The sequence below is a fragment of the Lepisma saccharinum genome, chromosome 27, assembly GCF_977018435.1.
Source record: "Lepisma saccharinum chromosome 27, izLepSacc3.1, whole genome shotgun sequence".
Classification (NCBI taxonomy): Eukaryota; Metazoa; Arthropoda; class Insecta; order Zygentoma; family Lepismatidae; genus Lepisma; species Lepisma saccharinum.
The window spans coordinates 39,517,607-39,543,656 of NC_139255.1; the positions used below are offsets into that span (position 1 = coordinate 39,517,607).

Genomic DNA, 26,050 nt, shown 5'->3' on the forward strand with positions numbered 1-26,050 from the left:
GAGTGAATCTTATATTTGCCAGCAAATATGGTATTTCTACTGTGATCAAAGTTCTAATTTCAAACAAAAAAGTTACCAGAAAATGTTATGAAAACAAGCAACCTTTTATAAAGAAACTTTTTGTGTTTAATACAAAGATTTTTATAACTTTTAATATGCCCTGTATAATTTCAGAAAGCTACTCCACTTAAATGCAATAAGAATGAGTTTCATTGTCTTGATGGTGAATGCATTTCTAATGAATGGGTGTGTGATGGAAAAACAGACTGTAAAGACCACAGTGATGAATCAGTTGGCTGTTCAAAAGAGGTAAGAATTTTATAAGTTTCCTAGATACTTGATAAAGTGGGAAGAAATTAATAGTAAAGTTCTCATCGGAGGTGAACAGTAGGAATACAGGTAGAGAATGTATAAGTCTGAAAGCAATTGGATTTTGATATTGGCCAAAAACTAACTTTAGAATCAGTTATTGGTGGTGGTGGTACTGATGAATAAACTAAAGCATTGTCCTGCAAATTCTAGAGTTCAAAGTATAGTTTGAATTTACTAATCTGATCAAATTCTCGATGCTTTTCCACAATTTGTAGTAGTGACTACAATACTTCAAAACTAGTTTAGTTTTTATGGTGTATATCATTACAAAGTAGATCAAAACACATATGTAGATCTAACTTTTAGAAGCTACTATTTATGTACTATTTCTAACTCAGTTTTCTTGCCCTTAGTATCAACGCAGGCAGATAAATGTGACTTTCGAGGTAAGTCTTGGCCTCTGTTAAGGCGATGGAAGCTTAATGCTTTGCTTGCATTGCTTGGTTATGGCTTTTCCCATGCTTTGCTTTCATGGAAATTGAGTAATTTGCTTGATATTGCATGAAAGGGTTTAAATCCATGCTAATTTAAGCTTGTGCGCCTATCATTCTTAGCTCAACTAAATGCTGAAAATTGTTTGCCAGCATATTAAAGTGGAAGTCAGGTTTGCTTCACCTTTGTGAATATGCAGGGAATGCAAGATTTTTTTTTGTGGCAGGATACATACTGATCTCTGCATTGAAGATTCTAGGTTTGTTCTAGTCTGGCCTGTGTGTGGTTGTTCCTTGAATGATTAGATTAAATTGATCAGCAAAACCTTACATCTTCAGCATGATATATCCTTAAGAGAAAGAAGGGGATCAAATTCTTTCTAGGTGGGTGATGTGTCCATGTATTGGTGTAGCAACATATCATGACTTTTTCCAGCTTCTGGAAAAAAGACGTTACCAGATGTCTGGTTTTCCCCAGACATGTCCTACATTTTAGTCTTATTTCCGGCATTCGGGAGGAATTTGAAAATTATCATAAATGTCCTACATTTTGAGCATCACATAATATTAATTAGGAAAATGAATGTTTCAGTTGAACAAAGAAATCATGCAAGTTACAAGTCTATGGACTGTGCTTCCAAACTCAAAAGTGAAACTTAATATGATTGTCCCCTAGCAGGACAAACTTTTATTTTGTTTATGGACAATGACAAACTGAAAAATGAAAGCAATTAATGAACTAAGTTTTGGGGCCACATTCTGATGATACTACTGTTCAATGTTTGAGCCAAATTTCTTGCCTTGGGGTTTATACTGATGAAACAAGGTGTTTCCCATTCTTATTCAATATTTTGACTGTAAAGAGAACAAAGTTATTCATGGTGTCTATCAGTCATGGAAATCAGTAGGTCAAGAAGTCAATACAGTCTAGAAATTATACTTGTGGTCAAGAATTTTTGCTATTACAATGACAGATTGATTGATTTAGTTTATTTTACTTCACTTTTCTGTTCCTTTGGCTAATCGCGAAGATGAGGATGAATGGAGGTAAGATGGATAATTGGACAAACATATAAGATTATACTGGCTGAGAGTCCAGATGCCAGAGCCTTACTAGTCTGCCAACTGCAGTCCTGGATGCATTAATAGATAAAGCAGGTCTAATGTCTTGTTAAATACAGATTGTTTTAATCTTAACTGGCCTTTTTGGTAGGGGTTTTTCATTAAATAAATATTTTTCTTAATTGCTAATCTTAGCTGATGTGATGTTGCCTTTGTAGATTGTTTGTAGGTTAACAGGGTGGCTACTCACCGGAAATTCTTGAATTCTGGGAATTATGCATGAATTATTAGCTCTGGGAAATATGCGTGAATTTTTTCTCCATACACATGAAAAATATTCTAGTTTTTGGACTTTTAACCACTGTTATGTTTTAGATTTACCTACATTTCGGAGGCTGAATCTGCCTCAGTCTTCAGGGTAGCATGTAGTCATATAATGGTTGCCTTGGAGGATTATTCTTAGTGGCCTAGGCTCTACCATGTCTGTCTGTCACAAGGACCTCTATATACAAAAAGTTGCCAGGTAGGATTATAAGTGGCCCAGGCTCCACTTTGTTAGATGACCACGTCAAGGTCACTAGCGAGGCTTCGTGTGGCACAGTTAGGTTTCCACCTTGCATATAGCATATTTTATTAATCCAAATACTATTGAATTTATAATTACATATTTACTATTGCAGTGAAGCAAATTTTTTCCAGTTTAGCTTTTGTTTTTATCAAGGAAGGAGAAAAAGGAAAGCTACGTGGAAAATATAATAGAATTTTCAGTTTTCTTTGTTTAGTGTCCTTTGCAGAACAATCTATCTGGAAGACTGAAGATTATTATATAAGATATCTTGAAGCTGATTAGGTAAATTGAGTTGGAAATTTTTATATAATTAGCGGTTTTTCGTAGATTAGTATTTGTATATCCCGTAACATTTGAGACTTTTTTGTATTTAGTCAGAGTATATGAAATGGTACATGTAAACTCCACCTGTTTAATTGAATGGAATTACGATTTTTGTATAAATTGGATTCTCACAGACCCTTTCCATTAATAGATTTGTGGTAATACAAAAGAATGATAGAGAACATCTGCTCTTACACTTGAATTTGTGGAAAGTTCGCCTTGAAAACTGTTAATTATGCTTGAATTTTATCATGGTCCTAGAGTAGTCACCCTGGTTAAGACCAAATGAATAGAGGAGTGACAACCATAAATCTGGGATTTTCTAAGACTCATAGCATCAGAGACCTTGTTAAGTAAAACATAAAAAAAAAAACTTTGTCTTGATGTTCTAGGCATGCTGTGCAAGTCTCCCAAAACAAATATTGTAGTACATACATATTAGCATGTTACAGCATTGAGTCAGTCTTAATTTTTCAGCCATTTATTAGAGATTAGTAGATTTCAAATAATGTGACCCATTCACTCCAAAACATAAAATGGAATGCTCTATTGTTTACTACACTTAATTTATTTAATACTAGCTGATTACCCGGCATTGCCCGGGTGTTTAATAAATTCTAACTATAGCGTAAAATGTAACTAATTTTATTTACAGGCATTTTAAAGTATAAGTACTGTGTACAAATTATATGAAGTAATATCTTTTACAAATTGACTACAATATAAATTTAACAATTTATGAACAACACTTTTAGTTTCACCTCCAAGTGCAATAGTAAATAAATTGAACGGCATTGGGAGTGTCGCTATTCATGTTAGCGACCCTGAAAACTATGGATTCCACACTAACATCGGTCATTGTCACCCCCACTCCTAGGGCTGCCAGAGATGTCTTGGAGTTGAACGGCATTGGGAGTGTCACTTTTCATCTTAGCAACCTAAAACTATGGATTACACTCTAATATCGGTAGTTTTACATGTCACCCCCTTCACACCACACCACACCCCACCCCACCCCTAGGGGTGCCAGGGGTGTCTTGGTGTTCAATGGCATTGGGAGTGTCCCTATTCATCTTATCAACCCCAAAAACTATGGATTCCACACTAATATCAGCAGTTTCTGTATTATCACCCCTTCCCACCCCCACCACCAGGGGTGTCGTACCCCCACAGTATTTCTTTCGATATTGCAAGTGACAAGTGTTCAAAGTTTGGTTGAAATCGCTCCAGGCGTTCGAGAGTTATGCCGGAACAAACAAACATACACACACATACTTGTACATCTATTTTTATATATTATGAGATTGCTACTACGCAGAAAGAACAATTTAATACTGTTGTTATGGAATCTCAGCATTCCAGTATTAGCCTAATTATGTAGTGAGGAACTTGCATGATATTAAGTACATAATCTTCATAAAACTGCTACAGATTAAATTTCTTCTATTCAGATTGAATGTGATGGTTTCAAGTGCAAGAACAAGGAGTGTATTTCAATGAAGTGGCATTGTGATGGGAAGAGAGACTGCAGTGACAACAGTGATGAAGAAAACTGCTGTAAGTAGAAATCTCTTGGTATAGTGTAGTTTACTTACTGCTGAAAATTTCTTTAAATTCCAAAATTATTTAATCATAGTGTATGATCTATTGATCACTTGCTCCATTAAGCAGTTGTGTATTTAAGGGGATTGGAGGGATATTAGACTTGGAAAGCAGGGTAATTCTCTAAAGCTGGGATCAAATGTTCGAACATGGTCAGACATGGAGATTTCATGAGAACACACGGGTTGGTATTTCACTCAATGTCAACATATTAAAAACTAGGTAAAATCGTAACATTTTCTAAATGTTTTGGGCTGACTTTGTTCCTTCAGGAATGGAAGGAGAGAGTTCTGGAAGGATTAGAGGTTAAAGTAGTTGAAAAGAATTAAAAGGTACAGGGTGTTCGAAAAGTCCCTTCACTCGGACTTTGAAAATATGCTGAGGGCAGTAGGCAACATGCGTTGGCAATGTTGGTAGGTAGGAAGGAAGGGTATAACCTTGAACTAGATGACATCATGGGAGAGCTGTGCTGCTATTACAGCGTCCGGTGTGAGTCTTGACAAATGCAGTTGGTCGACAATGCATTTTAAGAGCACAGCACTTTGTTAGAAGCATATTTTGAGTCACATTCAGGGTGTGTGGAGAAATGGAGAAATCTATTCCCTGATGATCAGATGCCAGGAAAGAGCGCAGTGTATGATCTTGTGCGACGATTTCGTGAAACAGGCTCAGTGCCTCATCAACTACAAAGTGGAAGACCCAAGGTCATCACATAAGAATTCATGCAAGACATGCAGCATAGAATGTTGCGATCGCCACGAAAATCGATAAGTAGTTTGTCACAAGTTGGAGCATCAGTTGGACGTTGTTCGGACCATTCTTTTTTTTTGGTGGGCTTAAATTAATGTGCCATCTTGTTTGTCTTCATGACCATTGCCATTACAATATTATGCACCTTTGGTTTACACATTATTTTCTGTCTTATAAGAAGTAATGCACTTATGTACATATTCATTCTGTTCGCATGTGTATCACATTCTCCACAATAAATTCTTCAAAAGTGAGTGCAGGAACTTTTCGAACACCCTGTATAAACTTGATGTCCAGATAACGTTCCTGCAAGGATCAACAATTTCTTGCAGTTTTTATACTTGTCTTTCATTCCTGAATGATGGCCAGTCTGAAAATTCGAAGAAAAGGTGCATGTTGTGATTTTATACTTAAATAACACAAACGGTAGAAAAGTACTTTACAAATAGATATTAGGTTTGAATATATTGAACGTAATAGTAAAAATTAGACCCAGAATTTCACAAATAAAATGGGAAATCTGGCAACAGCTTAAGAATATCCCTTTAAGTTTTAATTTAAAAATTTAAAAATCAGGGGAACTGTAATACAAAAATCAATTTCAAAAATGATTTTTAGAAATTAACACATTCTAATATGTTCAGTAACAATTGTGAATGAAATAAAATATTAGCTTCTTGAAGTAAATTGATTGCTTCTCTTAAAATTTTGAGTTTTGGTTTGGAAAATAACTGGATTTAGTTTTGATGTAAATGACGTGATTTTGATATTCTTTGCAGCTGTTGACGTAAAACCTGAAGACTGTACTCTTACCAAAGGATTCTTCCTGTGCAAGGACCAAATAACTTGTCTGAAACAAAGCCAAGTTTGCAATAAGAACAAGGACTGTTTGGATGGCTCCGATGAAGATGGATTGTGTGGTGAGTGATCTTTTTCAAACTGTGTACTTTCTTAAAAAAAAAATTGACAAAAATCTTGCAGTTTACATTCTTTACCTCTGCCATCCAGAAAGCAATGAAGAATGTTGTCACCTTTTTAATCCAGGGATCCTCGGTTTGAGTCCCAGTGGAGGCACAGTGGTTCAGATCCCATCTTAAACTGTAGGTCCAATTCTAGCCTACCTGTGCATAAAATGGACTTGACACAAATCATAATTTGTCTGAAGTCTGGCCTTCGCACTTTGAGATGGTCAAAGAATTAGATCAATTTTATTTCAGTCCCTGCAGGCCCATAGCTAGAATTGATCTCCAAGGGGGCTCACAGGTTATCAGGTGGGGCTTTGTAAACAGTCCATTTTTCAAAAGTTTAACAGTATTAAATGAAGGTAAATTATGTGGGGGAAGGGGGTCATGAAGTTATATAAAATTTAGAAATATACAAAAACAACGCTTGGTGTTAATTGACTGCTATTGCAATCATTCCTTACTACACAATCCATACTACTTTCAATGATAGATATTTATAATCTCACAAAAAAAAAGTGTGGTATTCAATCATAGTGCCTACTGTATCGAAGCAATGAAACTCCCCTTCGTTCCCAAAACTTGGGATCTGTTGACCTTTTGATGCAGATGAGGAGGGAATTTGCATGATGACATCAGTTAGATTTTTGTCTAAAGGGAAGGTCACAACAGGGGTAGCGAAGGTACAGATAAATAATGTAATAGCTGGTGTTAATGTTATGTGAATTTATACTTCACCAAAGTTGAGAAAAATAATGTGCTGTCTAAATTTTCACTCTTGACTGCAAATAAATTATACAAAATAGTTTTACCTAATGTCAAGGGGGCTGACTGCAGTAGCAGGGGGGCTGATAGCAGTTCCAGAAGACTCCCCCCCCCTCGGCCCCTGCCTGCTATGGGCCAGAGTCCCTGACAAGCTTTAAATTTTTTATGGGACTCTGATCTAATCAAAGCAGAATTTTTTTTTTTTTTATTTTCCATTGCATGCATTTTTTATATTTGTGAAACAAATTGCTTGACTGGGAATTCCAGGTGTGTTCTATGTAGATTTTAGGTTTTTTCAACTATGTACAATATTTAGAATGCTATTTTAAAAAGGTAATATTGCAAGTACTCAAAATGTAGTGACTATTGCATACGAAACCCACATAATTGAATATTAAGAACATGGAAGTTGAAATTGTATGACTCATAGATGAGCAACTTTAAATCTGATACATAGTAAGATATTAATAAACATAAATAAGCAGAATGGTGTTACTATTAAACATAAATAAGCAGAATGGTGTTACTATTAAACATAAATAAGCAGAATGGTGTTACTATTAAACATAAATAAGCAGAATGGTGTTACTATTAAACATAAATAAGCAGAATGGTGTTACTATTAAACATAAATAAGCAGAATGGTGTTACTATTATACAAAGAATTTTTATTTCCTAAACAGTATACAAGATATGGTTACATAGAACGATTATTATTATTTTTTTTATGTATACGGATAAAAGTAGTCAAGCTACTTTCGGAGGTATGTGCTTATGCCCTGGTACCTGAAAATTAACCCAGGGGGTGTTACTATTATTGCAAACTTAGTGGTACATTGTGACTGAAAGTACAAAATGTGAGAAACTAAATGTCAATTGCATATAATTAAATAAATGCATGGCCATGAAATTGTGCCGGTGGCAGAAGTTCGCGCTGTTGCCATGTCAGAGCAAAACCTCATGTTTTCAAAGGTTTAAGAGAATGAAAGATTTCATTAAAGTTGGTCTTTGTAATCTGGTACAGTGAGATCCATAAGTATTGCTCAGCAAATTGTCCATGACTATTTTCGTTGGTTCTTATCTTCATCCTACGTATTTTTAAGGACTGTAATTTTACGTATACTGGTTCAGAGGTTGTAAGCAGATTGTTTGGTATTTTGTGTCAGTTCTTGAAGCTCTCATTGCATAAAACAAAGGGAATAAATGTGGTGATGGACAATTTGCTTGATAATACTTATGGATCCCACTGTACAAACAGTATTTGCTGGAAAGGTCAGGGATCACACAAAAGTGTCCCAGAGAGAGGTTGGTCTGATGCTCAAACTAAGTAATGCAGGCCAGTTGATGTTGCCACACAGTGCTGGATTGTTAAGCTCTTGCATTGCTTTTCCCATGCGGTACCAGCACAATTCTGCCCAGACACCAAATCCTGATAAAATTTTATCTGGATATCCTAATGTGTGAATTATTTGGATAGTTTTATAGTTTATCAATTTTATATACTCATGTTTTGTCATGCACATATTTCAACTGTATGAATTCTCAACAAATAGGTCATCCAATCTGTCCCATTTGTGTTTTACAGATTGTTTATTATATAAATGTGTGCCTTTTTTCCCTGCCCTAAACAGATCTAGACATTGTTCTGTCCAGTATAAATGCACAAAGTTTTCAATCTTATACTCACTACCCCTTCCCCACCCCCCAAAAAATGAAGTAGTTTTTGGTGCCAAGATAACCAGCTGTCTGGGGGTCGTGGGCTGAAAGAACATAAGCTCTTAATCACTTTACCTAAGGCTTAATCACTTTACACTTCCTCTCACCATATCTGACACACAGAACAAATGGGTATGGTTTGGTGTCGGAGGCTGTTCAAAATTGAACAAACACACCTTTCCCAATCATGGACGAATTGACTGATCAACTATGGTGTGTGGTCTGTGACGAATACTCTTAGAATGGCTGTTATGGTCATATCTATGTTGCAGTCAATTGCGTAGTACATTACAATAAACTGTTAACTAAATGCTAACTGTTTACTTACTCATTAAAACCATTTAAGACTACAAATATTTGAGAGGCAGCAAGCGTACATCAAAGCCTGCAAATATTTTTTTGCCATTTTTGTACAAATTTTGTAGGCAAAAAGTTCCACTGAATTTATAATTAAATTTCAAATATAAGGTAACATGTAGGTCTACTTTAATCAAATAACTTATCTAATCTAGCAAGAAAAGAATAAATTTTAATACTATTAGTCACACTGCAAAAAAAAAAAATTGTCTCTGAACAGAATTTCCAGAAATGGATGTAATAAAAAACAGAGTATAGTCTCAAAGGTAAAAAGTGCATCTTATATTTTGCAAATACAGTAGTTTGTTTTTTAATGCAGATCATTTGTGCAAGGATATTCTTAATTTGGTGATTATTTCTTAATTTAAGAAACTAATCTTACTGAACTTGAAAGTAAATATCAGCATATTCGGATATCCATATTATCCATTGCATCAGAAATGGATATTGGATAATCTGAAGTCATCAGTTATCCAGATTGTGGCCATCCCTAATCCTAATATGAAGATTCAAATGTCATAGGTTAAGATTCAATTTGGAAATGTAATAGGATTTTTTTTACCATTCCTGTAATTGCACAAAAAGTTCAAAGTTAAAGTTCATTGTCTCGTGGGAATTTTTTTATTATGTAGGTTCCAAATCCTGCCCAAGCTCTGTGTGTAATCAGAATTGCCTGGAGACTCCACAAGGTCCACTGTGCTACTGTCACCCAGGATACAAAATATACAATAACACCTGTGAAGGTAAGGGGATCTTAATTTCTAGATGCTAAATCTGGTTTCATTGTATGCCTTTGTATTCAATATTGGATCATTTTTATTGATCCTGCAATTCTATAACAGTGATGTGACAAAGTATGATACTGATCCCATTGTACTAACAAAAATTATTTCCAGATTCTCATTCTAATACAAGGTGGTATCAAAAAGTTGAGACTAGTTTGGTTTACAAGAAAGCACTTTATTTAACTTTATTTATCTAATTTACCCACTATCACCTTCAAAATAGCCCCCTTGCACAGCAATGCAACACTCCCAGCATTCCTGCCACTTCTGAAATGTGTCCTGGAGATCTTTTTTGAAGCATGTCTAGCACCTTCTGCAATTCGATCTCTGCAATGGAGTCAACTGTAACCTTTCAGCTGGATCTTCATCTTTGGGGAGTTCGAAGTCTGCAGGAGCCAAATCTGGTTCCGTATGACTGAAAATGGCAGCAATGTTGTAGATTGTTCTCAAATGATCCTCATGCAAAAGTTGCCAAATGGTAGAAATTGTCGGGGGTTGCTCGTTGAAGGTCTTCTTAATCTCTCGTCTTCCAGTGATGATGTTCCACTCTTGGAGCACGTGTGCTACTCAAAACATCTCAAACAACTAATTGCTGCATCACTGTAAACTTGCTGAATCATGTCCAGAGTTTGACAGATTTTCCCAGTTTCACAGAATTTCAAGTTTGCAGTTTGTTCTAACTTGCTGTCCATGATGAAATCTGACGTGGTAACACAAGTTATCAGAATAGCACCAGTTGCACAGCTTCCGATGTACATAGGATGTCTCTTGGTGCACAGACTCGTGAAGGTCTATGCTCCCTGCAAGTCTGCATGCAGCCTTGTGCTGCCATCTGTTGGTGTGTTACAGAGCTAGTCTCAACTTTTTGATACCACCTCATGTATAACTTGATTAAAGTATGTAGAATTGTATGTATGTGCTATATTATTTACCAAAGTCTTCAGATGTGTTAACACTGCATGCTGCAGGATAAGTTTTTCATACTGAGGAATAAATTTTGATAGTTAAGAACATTAGAGAGAGCTTAACTTAATTCTGAATATATTCTTTCAACTTACTGTGTTGTATATGATGTCCTAATTTTACTGGGCTTCTGAAAATCTGAAATGGAGTATTGAGTTTTTTGTGGAATAAGATTGAACTTGAAAGTTCAACAGCCGTGAATAGACCAATAAAGCTCATCTGAATCTGATTTTACAGTTTTTAACCTTAAATTTTAATGAGGTATTAACTTAACTTTTTCAGCTTCCTGTTGATATTCAAATGTTGAAAATTAGATTTTGCATCCTTAATGTAATACAAATAGAAAATTAGTTTGATTTGGAACCTAAGTTTGACAACTTTTAGTGTAGTAACAATTGCACGTGCATTGTCTCCACCATTTTTAGCTTGGCTAAGACTATCCTAGTATTTTTTGCAATATAGTTAATGCAAATTGAAGTGTTAGTGGTTACATGACTATGCATAATCTAGACAATATTACCAGTGTTGAAAGTATTGCTTTTATTCCTTCAGATATTGATGAATGCCAGGAATATGGAATATGTAGTCAGCACTGTGTTAATCTGAAAGGAAGCTATAAATGCTTCTGCGATGAAGGCTATTCAATGCTGCAAGATAATCGATCATGCGAAGCTGAAGGTGAGTTCATTTTTTGCAAGGGCACAGTAATTGGACATTTTTTTCAGAGGAAAAACTGGAATAGCTAGTGCACCTGGCAATGTTTCAAAGTACTTATATGGATACAAAATGAAAGCTAGAAACCAGAGTACTGCATCGGACCACTTTTGTTTGCACGAACTCAGTCTACCATGCTAGAACATGCTACACTCAAGCATTTGCAATGGAATATCATTTTAATGTGACAATAATTGTATGTAAAATATCCATCCTGGCAGTTTCAGCCACAATAGTCTTTCATTTTCATGTCACTGTATTCGTAAGATAGACTAAACTACATTGTATGATGAAGATAATGACTGTTCACTTAAGTTTAAATTTCAATGTGTTTCATATTTGACAGCTCACTACCCACAGATAAATTCACTTGAGTGAAGCAGCTCTAAATTCCGTACACTATCTAGCATCGTTCATGCGAACTACTTGACCCTCAGCAATATTCTCACTGCAGCACTCCAGTAGACCCTCTAATTCACAAATGCATGTTTGGAATGATGGGATAGAAATTGCATAGGACTATGAAAAAGATCAGATTTTTGAAAGAGGTGTCAATCGTTAAACGTAATAGCTTTATATTTATGGCAATGATTATCATGGAACAGAGAAAGATTAAACTGCTATTCAATGAATAAAAATAATGAGATCTTCTGGATAAACTAGTAAAAATTGTACTAATGCAAATTTTTTTATATACAAATAAAGCTGATCAGCTTTAATCCAGGACTGTTAACATGACATCCAGTGGAAACAAAATTGAAGATTTTCTGAGGCCTGATATAAAGAAACTTAAAATGCAGGAAAATTTTGTAGAATTTTGAGCTATTGGCATCATAAGTGTGAGTTTATTACCCAGAAATGTAAAATCTGGAGTTCCGCAGTATTCATGTAGCAAGGTGCAGCAGATGCACCTCTCAAGACTTTCATGTCAAGATTTTGCTCGTCCTTATTACATTACCTGCAAGAGAACTGCCCCCTCCCAAACTAGCAAATCACTTCTAAATCTAAATACTTAATAAAAAATGCAACAATTTTCAAAACTTAGAATTTTGAGCTCAACATAAAATTAAATAAGTTTGAATAGATTAGGTTGCTTATGTTGCACTTTTTATGTAAAGCTAGCTAATCCAAAAAGATGTAACTGTACTCATTAACAGAAGACTTGAATGTAATTTCAGGTAATTTTGCTGCTCCTAATGTCCCTAGAACTAGCAGAGGTCTAAGTCTGGCAGTGCAGATGACAAAGATAAATTGTCAATGACCATCAATTTTTCAGCAGTATTTGGCATAAGGAATTGAAAAACAAATACCAATAATAAAGAGGATATATGCTTCAGAATTAGCATAATTCCATTCATTAAAACTTAAGATGCAGAACAGAAAAATGATGAAAATAGCAATAGACAATTTTGCCAAACTTTTTAGCTGCAGATTATAACTTATTTCTAAAAGCTTCTTCATATTTGATAATTTTCAAATTTGTCTCGAATTTTGTTTTCCAAATATTAAGCTGCACTCTTAAAGAATTTCAAATGAAATAAAATTGGAATTTTCATTCAGGTAAGGACCCACTGCTGGTTTTCTCTACCAAGAATGAAATAAGAGGTTACTACCTGAGGCACAAGGTCTACTTCCCCATCCAGCGGGACATGAAGCAAGTGGTTGGCATTGGTTACGATGGTAACTACGTTTACTGGACTAGCATTTACAAAGGGGAGGAATCCATATCCAGGAGCAGAATAAATGGAACAGACCGGGAGCTAATTGTCAGTTCAGGTAATTTTGCTGAGCAAGTTAAGCTTTGTAGCAAAGGTGTAGCTGACAGGCACGTATCCAGAGGGGGGGCTTAGGGGGCTCGAGCCCCCCCCCCCGAAAGTTTTAGGTTTGCACTAGATAAAAAGAGGTTTTTGATTTCTTGTGGTGTGAAATAAAATAATGTAACAATAATTTAAGGAGAGAAATAATTATCGAGGCAAGACGGAGAATGTTCCGTAACCCTGTTATTGATAATAGCACATATCCAAGGCACAGGGGGCTAGACCCTCTACCCAGGAAATTTTTCAGTTTACGTTAGATAAAATTAGGTTTTTGGCTTCTTAAATAATGTGAAAATAATGTAAGGAGAGAAATAATTATCGAGGCAAGACGGAGCATGTTTTATACCCCTGTTATAGTTAATGGCTCGAGCCCCCCCCCTCCCTCAGGAAATTTTTCAATTTACACTAGATAAAATTAGATTTTTGGCGTCTTGAATAATGTGAAGATAATAAATTTATAAATCTGAGAGAAATAATTATCGAGACAAAACTGAGATTGTTCTATAACCCTATTATTGTCAATAGCACGTATCCAAGGTGGGAATCAGGAGGCTCGAGCCCCCCTTTAGGAATTTTTTCTGTTTACACTAGATAAAACTAGGATTTTTTCTTCTTGAATAATGTGATGATAATTTGGGAGGAATAATTATAGAGACAAGATGGAGAATGTTCTATAACCCTGTTATTGTTAATAGCACGTATCCAAGCTGGGGTTGAGGTGGCTCGAGCCCCCCCCAGGAATTTTTTTATTTTACAATAGATAAAATCAGGTTTTTGGCTTTTTGAATAATGTGACGATGATTTAAGGAGATAGACAATTATCGAGGCAAGACGGAGAATGTTCTATAACCCTGTTGTTGATAATATTGCACGTACACTTTTCTTGCGCTTTCGGTGTTGTCGCAGCGCACTTGAGCACTATGTAGAAACTTGTCAGCATTTGGAAGCTGCACAACAAAGGTAGCGCCACACGTAGGGCGATTCGTTGTAATTTCTAATCTCTGGAAGGCGGGAGAGGGTACGTTCTTGAATGAGAGAAGGAGTCAACTACTGTCGATATTAACGAATCGTTTTATCTGCGGAACGTTCTAGAATATAATGAGGATATAAATACGCGAATTCAATTTTTCGGTTGATCTGTACAAAGAATCTGTTAATGAGATTTCAGAGGTAAGTGTGACAATTCACACAGCCGTTGGTGATCAGATCAGTCAGCATCCTCTGGTTGCTTTATAACATATAGTGATTCGAAAATGAAGACATTGACGACAGCAGAATTTCCGGGGCCTCAGTGTAGTACTAGTTCGGTTCGAGGGCCGAAGAGATCAAAGGTCTCTCTCTAAAGTGAATATTTCAGCAGTACCGGATATTGGAGTGGTTTATTAAAACAGAAATAAGCTGCATAGATCAATTGAAAATCAAAGTTTTGAGTGATGATTTAGTTTTGCCAGAACTAAATTTCGTATATGCAGAGAAATTCCGAGAATTTCATGGTATAAAAAATACTTTTGTTCAAGCCTACTGGGTTCGAAACACATTCAAACACTTAACTACCATAAAGAGACAGCCGAAAATTTTATGAATGTCGAGAAGAGAAAGCAAGAAGATGTTGCATATGTAGACATTTTAGGCGGAAATTGCAGGCTCTACCAGGACCCAAATCCGGGCTCTACCAACTGAGCCACCTAGCCATCCTTGACTTCAACCGATTTTTCGTTAAAATGTCAACATAGTACATGTCCTGTGTATATCAAATCGTAAGGTGTTGCCTGTATAGTGAACAAGCACAGAAAATATAGGAGAGAGAAGATAACTGAGGAGCATTATCACCGGTTGAGGATAATTTTTTCTGTGGTCAACAAGAGCTACTACTTCGAGGTGACAATGACAGTGGCCTAATAAGGGAGATTTCACACCCTATCGCCTGAGGATTTCACAAATCGAAATTAAGTTTGTGCGGCCTTTTGTGTCGCTACGGTGTGAAACGTTGCTGTTGATTGGCCCATTCCAATCGACATGTATCGCGTGTCCCTTCGGTCTGAAACCTTCCTAAGTCTTGAAAATCCAAGTCACAAGGATGGAAACTTAGGGCTTTGTTAAGGTTAGGTGTGAAGGCAGGCAGACGACAGCACCCTAAAGGATCATATCCAAACCTGCAGGAAGAACGCATCTTACTTCAATCTCCAATACGATGATAAAAACTTCTGGTGAGTTGATTTTAAAAAATGTCCGAGATAAAGAGGCGTGCCCAGGATTTTCGGAAGGGAGAGGGGGAATACTGGGTCAAATGGGGTTATTACCTCACCAAACCTCCCTTGGGCACGTCACTGGAGATAAATGAGTAAGCATTTTATCATACTGGGAGACGAAACATTAGATGTGTTGGGAACGGAAGGGTTTTCACTGTGCATTAATTGTTTCGTGATCCACCTGTATTCGAGAAGACTTCCTTTGTTTTGTGCCGATATATGACAAGACAGCGGAAGCTGTGACAGGCATTTTTGAACACTTGTGAGTGCTAAGGCTTGAATCTGAACAATTTGGTGGGTTTCGGCTTTTATAAGAGCTGAAAAATGGGAGGACAAGACACGTTAGTGGTGTTCAGGCTCGAATCAGAGAGAAATATTCGAGAGCTGTCTGCGTCCAGTTCGCAGCCCACAATTTGAATCTCGCGTTGTCGAGTGGATTGTCCATCCCGTGCATGTGTAACAGCTTCGTAAAAACACTCAAAGACACCATATATGTTTTTATGTCTGAGATGAAATGAACAAACACACATACTGAGATGGTTCCGGCACACAATATTAATGCATGGAAACAGAGGAGTCGAGTGGTAAAAAATGTTCAGATTTCACGTTCTGATTAAAATGACAGCCTTACAGTGGCAACGATTTAAGAGATAGTTGTTCCCCATTTTTAATTTTTTTGCCTCAACATTATGACCTCTTAATGTTAAGCCTTGGCTACAAAGAGAAAGTAAACTTTCCTTGCAACGCCCTCCGCACCCCCCCCCCCCCCCGTGTTGGAACCCAATTGCCACCTCTGGTCTTAAACACACAATTGTGAGGTTCTTACTATACCCCTTAAAAAATGGTGTTGAGCCCCCCCCGAAAGGAATTCCTGGATACGTGCCTGGTAGCTGATGACCATGGACTGCAGATATATATTCATTGGAGTATTGCAATGCAAGGTGAAGTGAAGTTTCAGTTTGACCCAAATGAATTCTTCTGGGTATCTTTTTGTATGTTCACTCCTAGTATTGCAATATTCACTATATACTTTTGAGTAGATATTTGTCAACTCATAGATTAGTACTAATTTTCCTGCGAGGGTATTTTGGAATGTTAAATCGGTCAGTAATTCAAAAATTTCTTTACATGTGTTACAGTAAAACTAGAATTTATTCAGAATTAGTTGGAATAATTTTAACATTTGTTTTTACTAATGATAAATAGATTGTGTATTGTTTGAACTAGATTTGATGATTTTACCAAATGGCAGGTCAAGTTTTTGCTAGGATTTCATTAGTCATACATTAAAACTAGTTGCAACTATTACTGCAATAGTACACACCCAGCCGTTGTTGGTTCTTTTGAATTTTCTCCATAAAGTGAGACATTGACTTGACAAACATGATGAGGTACTTGGAAATATTTTTGATCTCATCTCTCAAAAACTTAGTTTGAACTAACTAAAATTACTTTCTTTATAATAGTTCATATTAACAACAATAAACTTCTGAATTAACACTAAAGTGCAAACAATTAAAAAATAATTTATTCTAATTTGACAATATCAGTATCTTCATAAAGATGTGGCTAATTTCAGAAATAAAATTTCTAGTAAACAAATTCTTACAAACATAAACAAAATGCTCAATGTAAATTTTGCCACTCAATTTGCTAAGTGGATTTTTATGAATGTCACTTTCAAGTGTATCTATCAATTAGTAAATTCTTTATTACCTATGCTGTATAAAAATAGAAATCGGTAAACTATTAAAAGCAAGATAACATTTTAAAATGTAAGAGGTAATGCAAAAATGATATTGCAACTAATTAGTTATGTAATGCATTTAAAACAACTTTCATGAATTTTCAGGTTTGAGTCTCCCAGAAGACTTAGTGATAGACTGGGTCACTAAGAGCATTTACTTTACTGATGCTGGAGAAAAACACATTGGAGTATGCAATAACAATGGAGAAATGTGCACAGTCATTGTGAATCAAGACATAGATTCTCCACGAGCTATTGTTGTGGTACCTGAAGATGGGTAAGTATAATTATTTTCTAAGTTGCTGTTAGCAATGATTTGATTCCAGCTTTGTGAAGTGGAACTATAATTCCTTAAGGGGTTGCATAAATCTTTTAACGTTGGTGACTGTGGAAAGTAAAATTCATTGTGTGCTGTACACCAATGTGATTTGTTATCAATTTGGAGGCAAAAGGATATTAAACTCTTGCAATTGAAGTGCAATCATCTTACTTTCTTTCATTGTGAATTTTCATATTAAGACAAATTAAGAATATGCACACATGTGAAATTAAATGCATATTCTTGATCTTTGTACTATATGGTTGCTAGTCTCTTCTCAAGACTTCAAAGTTTCAAGGCCAGAACTAGATTGACTAAGAAAATTCAATCTTCACTGTTTGGAAAGTTTTATTACTTAATAGTATTGAAATTAAAAGCTGCATATATATATATGTGGTTTAGATTAAAAAATTCTGTTCCACATCAAAATCTTAAGACTAAGTTCACTTCTGAGTTAGGTTTCCCATCCCATGCTCTCTTCAATCACACAAACCCTCTCCCAATGATCAGGGATGCAGCATTTGATTTCCATAAGGCATGGCAGAGATTTTTTAATTTGCCTAAGTAATGTGACCATTAGTCGTCCTACATGGCCGTGTGGTCTAAGGTGCTGTGCTTTGGACTCAGACTGCGGGACAGCATGTGTTTGAGTCCACCTGGGTTCTTGGCCTGTGTTTTAGGACCAGTGACGAAATTTGGGAGATATCAGTAGCGTAACCCAGTCTCTGAAATCTCCTATAATGGCTGGGGGTTAGACGTGCTGACCCCACATCACCCAATTACAGGTTGAAGATCTCCACACCTCTAGGCAGGATTGTGGGAGGGAGACTGGCAGTCAGGAGATCAGCCTTCCAAGGGCTGTTATAATTATTATAATGTGTCCATTAAAGGAACTTAAGAGTTTAACACTTGGATTAAAATATCTAGGTACTTTAGTATTATACAGACTACCTCATTTCAGACAGTCTGTTTTCTGGGAAAGCAAAAACACTTATGGACATAATAGGATCACTGTATTTGAGTAGACAAGCGGGAATGAATGTAGAAGTAAATGAGAACCTTAGTAGAATGCACTTAGGAACTTTATTTTATTGCTAAGAGAACCAAACCTGACCTGCCTAACCTAATCTCGAAAGCATATATTGAACAATATCTTAAGTAATCGCTAACATTGATGACAACTATAAACGCTGGAGCAATGCAAACTGAAAAGGCATTGAATTGAATGCCAGACCTTGAAAAAAAGCAAGAGGTTTGTACGGTAAATGATGCATGTTTGAGAGACAAGTGAGGTAGTCCGTATGATATAAAGTACCAATATCTATATTGTCAAAATTAATAATTAGTGTGATTTACTATGGCTCCACATTTTTTTGTTTCATATACAGATAAGAGGTACAATTATGGAAAGGAATACTTCCCTTATAGGGTGCCCAAAGGGGGGTTAATGGGTCGCCCCCTCCCTCTTTAACAATCTTTTTTTAGGAATACTGAGCCCAAGGCAGAAAAAGATGGCAAAACTAGGGCAGACTACCAAAAAAAGTATGCAACCCCTCACTTCATAAATTCTGGACATGCCACTGGGGTTATTGATAGTAAAGCCCTGTGAATGAAGTATTTCCACCACTATACATTTATATCGTGAATGTAATAAATCGTAATGCAGCTTACATCACAACGCAATGTTACTTCTGCATTTGGGATTGAACAAAACCTTTAGATTGTATTGGGTGGTGTAGTTATTAATCATTATCTTTCAGATGGTTATAACTTCATTAGTCTAAAGTATAATGTCTACGAAAGGTTACATCCAAAGATATGGCACAAGAATTCACACATACAGTAATTGAGCTTCTGTACTCTCCATGACTGAGCCGATATTGATAAGAGGATAATACTTGCCTCACAAATAGATGCATGTTATTCCATAGATTGTCCTCTCAATAATGGTAATTGACACATCTGACCTTCCAGTCAGTTCACTCTCCTCATGCACCACTGTCCAATAATTGTCCCTCAAACTTCCTTGCTCTATCCTGTCCACTCGCCAACTGTCCATTCTCTCTCCCTCCCAACTCTCATGTCACATACGCCTTCCAAGTCAGTCACCTGACCTTTGCCTGATCACTTATTCAGCATTCCTTTCTCAGCTATGTTAAGACTTGACGCTTCTTACCCAATACCTTGGGTACGATACGAAATTTTGAAGACCACTTGAAAAGTGACAGATATGAATTCTAGGTTTCTTTCATAAACTTAACTCATGTATGCAATGCAGGATTGCATTAGGAGAAGGTTGAGGCATAGTACTATTTTCTGTCAATATTTATTGAAATCAAACCTGTAATTTATAATTTATTCATTCTTTTGCAGCTACATGTTCTGGACTGACTGGGGAAAGAAGCCCAAAATAGCTAGAGCAGGAATGGATGGATCTGATCCTGTTGGCTTTATCGTTGCCAATGTCCAATGGCCTAACGCACTTACTGTTGACTACAGCAATGGCAGGCTGTATTGGATAGATGCCAAACATCTAACAATTGAAACTGTCAAGCTGGATGGATCTGACAGAAGGGTAAGTTAGAATTTACTTAATTCTGGGAAGAGTGTACTTAACATTTTCCAATCTGCAATTAATCTATTTTACTTAACACAAAGTTTTAAAGCACACTGCTTGCCCTGCACTTAGATTTTTTCAATAAACTAAAGGTTATGAGAACAATCAGTATTTCATCATTAGCAGATATGGACATATTAATTTTTTCTAATTTCTTTCATAAAATAAAACTTGTAATGGAGTGCTAAATTCTAAGAATGTTTCTATAAATACAAAAAAATTGTGTATCACAATTCTTCCAAATAGAAAGTTCATTTGGCAAATTCACTGCAGTTTACTGGTTGGTCTACCCATAAAGTAAATTTTGCTTGATACAATAACTTTCTTTCCTGTAAAATTCTTTAATTTTAATTTGTACTAGTATAAAATTTTGAAGTGACAATTTAGCACCAGTATTTATTTTGAGTATGCTCTCCAAAAATCTTAAATGCCTGTTTCGCTAGCACTTAAATTATAATTAGGTGAAATTAATATTGTGTTTTGGAGTATTTATCCATTATGAAACAGGATTCTGATGCCACTATCAGCCAACATCAGTGGTATAAGTATTGGAGAGTATCTGTTAAAATCAACTGCATGCCCAAAGTTTTGAGAACTTCTGAACACACCGTTGATTTGTTTCGTAGGCTTCCTTTTTACCAGTTGGTGCTAAGTTTTCTATTTGTCTATCAAAATATGGCTCCTCTTGGACAAGAGGATTTATACACCATTTCCACCTTCCTTTGAGCATATCACTAGCTCAAATTTAACCACAGAATAATTTTCTAGTATATCTGAGGCTTTGATTATATTGACATAACATTGGTTCCGGCTAAATGTTTGGAAGCATTCCATTGAGTAGGTATTCATGTAAAGCAGGTCTGCCTAAACTAAGATTTGTCATGCAGCTTGACAAAGTACTTTCACAATATGAATTTCATACATTATTACTTTGTATTTAGTGTAACTATAGTTTATGGACCACAACTAATTGCTCAAATAGTTACTGGCCAAGCATATAAACAATTTACACCCCTGCTTTAAAGCAAATTTTACTGAATTTCAGATTTTAGTACTAATCCATACTGCTTAAGTTAAAGTATTCTTAATTTCTGAAAGTCTGCAGTGCATAAATGTAATAGCCTAGAAAAGGTAGAAGGAATACTGCACCTATGTACAGTGTGTTAAAAAAAAGAATGACCTGATTTTAGAACCTTATATCTGTGCAACCATGCACTGCCAGTGAATGAAACTTACACTTCTTAACTGCCATGGCTTAGTTTTAAATGACTGCCACTAGATACAATTGATAGTTCCCAAATACTCTAACCTTAGCTGTTCGCAAGATGGCATTTGAAACTAATTCAGCTGTCTTGATGTTATCTATGCAGCAGGTAGAGGGTGCACAGAACATTTATAATGCGGTAAGTGGAACTCAGAACTTGCTTAATACTTTGTAATTTGTTGGGTACCTGTAATAAATTTTCATTATTAAATATTGAAATTGGGTCTTTTTGAAACTCGCTGCACTTACTTTGTTGATTATGGCAGTTACTTTCATCCAGTACAATGCCTTATCTTGCAGGTGATCTTGAAGGATATAGTGAAGCATCCTTACTCCATGGCTGTCTTTGAGGAGAAACTATACTGGAGCGACTGGCAAGGAAAAGAGATCAAAGTGTGCAACAAATTCACTGGAAAGGATCGCCACACAATCTTGAGAGAGAAGAGGAAGGTTATATATGATGTGCATATATTTCACCCTCTCCTGGTTCCACAGGTGAGACGTGTGGTTCTTCCAGAGTTTTCATAAACTTTGTTTTATAATAAACTTAATTCGTTGTCTGTGTAGCATTCATAGGAAGCTGATCACTTTTCACTTGTAGTGACTAAACCTGGTTACTAAACTTTTTATAACATTTGACTCTCACAAAGTAATGTCAACGTAAAGTGCTCCCCTGTACTTTGCACCAGGCCATAGGGGGGGAGTTAGGGACCCACACTCTTGATGAGGTGATGTGATAAGCACCATGCCCCTGGCCTCATTTACCCACACAAAGTATTTAAAACTGTTGTCACAAGAAAAATAGTTTGTCCTTTATAAGTAACTTTGCTCAATTAGATTTTAGTGCAACATTGAGGACTGGTACTGTACTGCAAGAGAAACCGCTTTCTGAAACCAGGGTTACAATAGGTCTCTTCTCCCTGTACATAATCTGTTTTGATATTAAAAACGGTATCTGGGCAGATTTTATTTTCAGAATAAAAATGTCAATTTTTTGTAAAAATTTAAAATTTTGAAAATGCTGGTCATAAAACACATTAGTGTGAATAAAATCACTAAAATAGATATCCTAACACCATTGTTAGCAATAAATAGGTCTATATCCGAAATCTATACTAACTATCAAGTCAGATCACTATATTTAATCACTTAGCTGACTTATTGGTTTTGTTACACGAGAAAATAGAAATTCCCAAATGAAAATTTAAATCTACAGATTAACTTAAAAAGAAAGTACAGTTTTTAAATATTAAGATATTTAAATATAATTTAATTGGATAAAAAAGAGTGAAGTGGCACTGTCTTAGTGTTTTAAGAACTTTCTGTGAGAATGAAGTTTTATTAAACTGCCTGATACTGCAAAGAAATCTATACAAGCTGTAATGAAACTTGAACAAATGTGTAGTAATGTGTGTTAATTCACTTATTTTTTGCTGAAAATTAAAAACTTGTCTAGTATGTCTATTAGTTGCTTTTAATTACCTGGAACACTAATACTCATGGTATTAGTCAACTTGTAACACCTACTCCTAAATTTTTGAAGAAAACTTCATCACTGCTATTTCACTGAATAGCTGTTACATGCTATTACAGTTAACATTAAAATATTTTCACTTTGTTATGCATGCAGTTATATACTGGTAATAAATGTAATTTTTTGTTCCAGTTGAGAAACCCATGTGAAAAGACCTCTTGTACCCACATGTGCTTGTTGGCACCAAACAGAAGCTATAGTTGTGCATGTCCTGAGCATATGGAGCTTAACAGTGATAAAAGATCATGCTCAAGTAAGTTAACTGTAGAAACATTGAAAAACAAATGTTAATAAAAATTCTGCTAGTTATTGGAAATAGTTTCCGCATCGCTCTTCTTAATTTGAATTCTGAATTAACATATTTGGTACTTTAATTAGAAATTGCCCAATTAATTTGTATATCCATATTTCTTTAAATATTTTCTTTTACTGGAAATGCGTAGTAACGGTCACATTAACATCACTATTGTAAATTAAATATGCAGTTCAATGAAAAGTTAGCTATTTATAGAATTTGGTTTATTGTCCATGGATATTTTCAAACACTTGCAGGAAATCAAATGTTTACAACCTTAGGTATTTAACAATCTTTTTGCAAAAATTTTTCTTGAAGCTAGGTTAATCTGGAAAAAGTTCATCTTGCCCACCTATTTTGTCATTAAATCTCTGGCAAGATTAAACTTTAAAAATTAGTGGAAAGTTGTCTTGTAAGTTTGAAGTTACATGTTTTACCTCATCCTACTGTAAATGTAATGTTTTTTACATATCCTGTATCCAAAGGAAAATGTTCAGTAGATATTTAAACTAAACCTATTAAATCTCTTTCCAGTGACTGAAAATGTATCTTCAGTAGTTGTAGGTGCTGGAAACAAGTTGATAAAAGTTGATCACCAAATGATTGGCAAGCACTACATATCTGAAATTCCTCTGCCTCTTGTGCGATCAATAACTGACCTTGTATATGACCAAAACTCTGGTGAGTATTAACTTTTTAACTGAAAATTTCTTAACCCACATCCTTGAGTTACACTTGTTTAAATCTAGATGTGTTGAGAGAAGTTTGGTTTAAATTACATTCTTAGATTTTAACCTAACTTTCTAAATTTATTTGGACAGTATACCTAGTATATGGAAGTTTAGTCATTACATAAATTTGGCATCAATTTAGCCAAATCACTCATGTTTCGAAAGGCTGAGTAGATAGTACTTATACCCTGCTCCAGGAATCACTGGAGGAAGCAAACTAAAGCATGTCTGCACAAGTAGTGACTAGAGGGCTAGACAAATGAACACATGTGAGGGAACTGGATTGAGGGGAGGGGGGGAAAGGTACTGCAGCTACCAGCCTTTGCAGCAGCATGTACTACTTTGCTTTGCCCATTCACTCTCCTCCCCTCATGTGCAGCTTTGCTTCAGCGATAGTATAATTGGTAGTTGTATGCACGAATTCCTTAATATTGGCAAACTTGCATGTGTCTACAAATAATTTGAACACGCTGATATCCATATAAGCTAATGTCGAGCTGATGCCACTTTCACCACATACTACGTTCTGATACTTCAAAATTGAAACAATTTAAAGTAGTTCCAGTTATATTTCACAATCCACTGGAGTTCTGCTTTAAAATATTCAGAATTTCACATACAATAATTATAATCACCAGTGATATTGCTAAAATAATGAAAAGTATGCCTTTCTCATAAAGGCAATAGCACCAGCATGGCATTTCTGCAAACCCCCCCCAAGACTCAGAAAAAGTATGGGCTGGTATTTGTTTAAATTGACTGGTGGTTTCTGATACCCATGAATCGGCATCAGCTCAGTCTTTATGTAAAGTAATACATGGGCAAATCAAAAAATAGTTACACCTGACCCAGTGTTCCTGTACTAGAAGAGATAAAATAATCACTTCCAGGCAACACTGTCCGGAATGTTTTCAGGGTGGCCACTCTACTCTAGAACCATGATAAAATTAAAGTATGATTCCCGGTTTTAAAGGCGAACGTTCTAATAAATCAAGGGTACAAGCAGATTTTTCTATTTCAACCTTAAGTATTACTGCCCCCACATGTATATAGTACTAACAATATAAAAGGTCTGGGATATTTCAATGTATCCAAAAATTCTAATTCAATTCACTTAAACAGTATAGTTCTAATATTTAAAATATTTCATTTAAGGTGCACAGTTTAAATTTGCAATTTCACATACTTGTACTCGAAATACATATACAAACATAAGTCACAAATGTTATACACGGAGTATACTAATCTACGGAAAATTGTTAATTGTATAAGAATTTCAAACTAAAGTTTAACTGATCAACTTAGATACCTTATCTTGCAAAAATCTTAGTCTGTCAGATAGATCGTTCTGCTAAGGACACTAACAAAGTAAACTGATTCAGAGAGTTTTATTTTCCATTCAGCTTTCTTTTCTTTACTCTATAAAAATGAAAGCTAAAGTTGCCTCAGGCCATTCATAAAGTTAATGAGATTTGCATTAATAAAAGTTGCAGTTTTCCATGTCTGTGGAGGAAAATTCATACAGAAGTCCCGGTGAGTAGCTACCCAACTGGTTTACTACATGAATAGTCAGTGTGAGTATGGCATGTCATTGAGGTTGCATCCAACATTGAGGTGTGCTGTGTCATTAGATTTTTGTAGGCACAAAGGGATAATCAGAGTGAAATCAATCTTCAAATTGTCTATGGTGAGAATGTGATGTCACTGACCATGATTGCAAAATGGTGCCAGGTGTTTGAAGAGGAAAGAACGAAAGTGGAAAAACAGTGGATCAGGTGGCCTGCAACTGTGAACACTATCGACAATGCAGAGTGTGTGAATGAAATTATTCTTGCCAACACCCACGTAAAAATTAGATATTGCAAGTGAACTGAACATATACCCAACTGATCATGAATCAACATTGACACTATCGTAGGATATCGTAAACTGTGCTCTCACTGGGTGCCATGCATGCATATTAAGGCTAGACCGGACCTTTAGCAGCAATCAGTGCGAATTTTTTCAAACTTTCATCTCCATTCGAAAAACTGCTGTGATATTCCAAAATATGGAAAATTACATACGCTTAGAATTCCTACTAGAGCATTGACATGAATTTTCATG

General features: G+C 35.7%; 1 protein-coding gene across 3 annotated transcripts in view; it reads left to right on the forward strand.

The window, feature by feature from the left end:
• The window catches only part of yl (Putative vitellogenin receptor yl), a 101,057-nt gene that overhangs the window by 44,359 nt on the left and 30,648 nt on the right, over positions 1 to 26,050 (forward strand). For 2 of the 3 annotated variants that reach the window (XM_083113397.1, XM_083113398.1), the window contains exons 5-16: positions 175 to 309; positions 726 to 758; positions 4,209 to 4,314; positions 5,889 to 6,029; positions 9,542 to 9,652; positions 11,210 to 11,335; positions 12,932 to 13,147; positions 17,290 to 17,461; positions 19,877 to 20,078; positions 21,685 to 21,879; positions 23,051 to 23,171; positions 23,748 to 23,894. In XM_083113397.1, coding sequence (XP_082969523.1) covers positions 175 to 309; positions 726 to 758; positions 4,209 to 4,314; positions 5,889 to 6,029; positions 9,542 to 9,652; positions 11,210 to 11,335; positions 12,932 to 13,147; positions 17,290 to 17,461; positions 19,877 to 20,078; positions 21,685 to 21,879; positions 23,051 to 23,171; positions 23,748 to 23,894 — 1,705 coding nt within the window. The remainder of the gene's footprint in view (positions 1 to 174; positions 310 to 725; positions 759 to 4,208; positions 4,315 to 5,888; positions 6,030 to 9,541; positions 9,653 to 11,209; positions 11,336 to 12,931; positions 13,148 to 17,289; positions 17,462 to 19,876; positions 20,079 to 21,684; positions 21,880 to 23,050; positions 23,172 to 23,747; positions 23,895 to 26,050) is intronic. The other variant, XM_083113399.1, reaches the window with a different exon arrangement.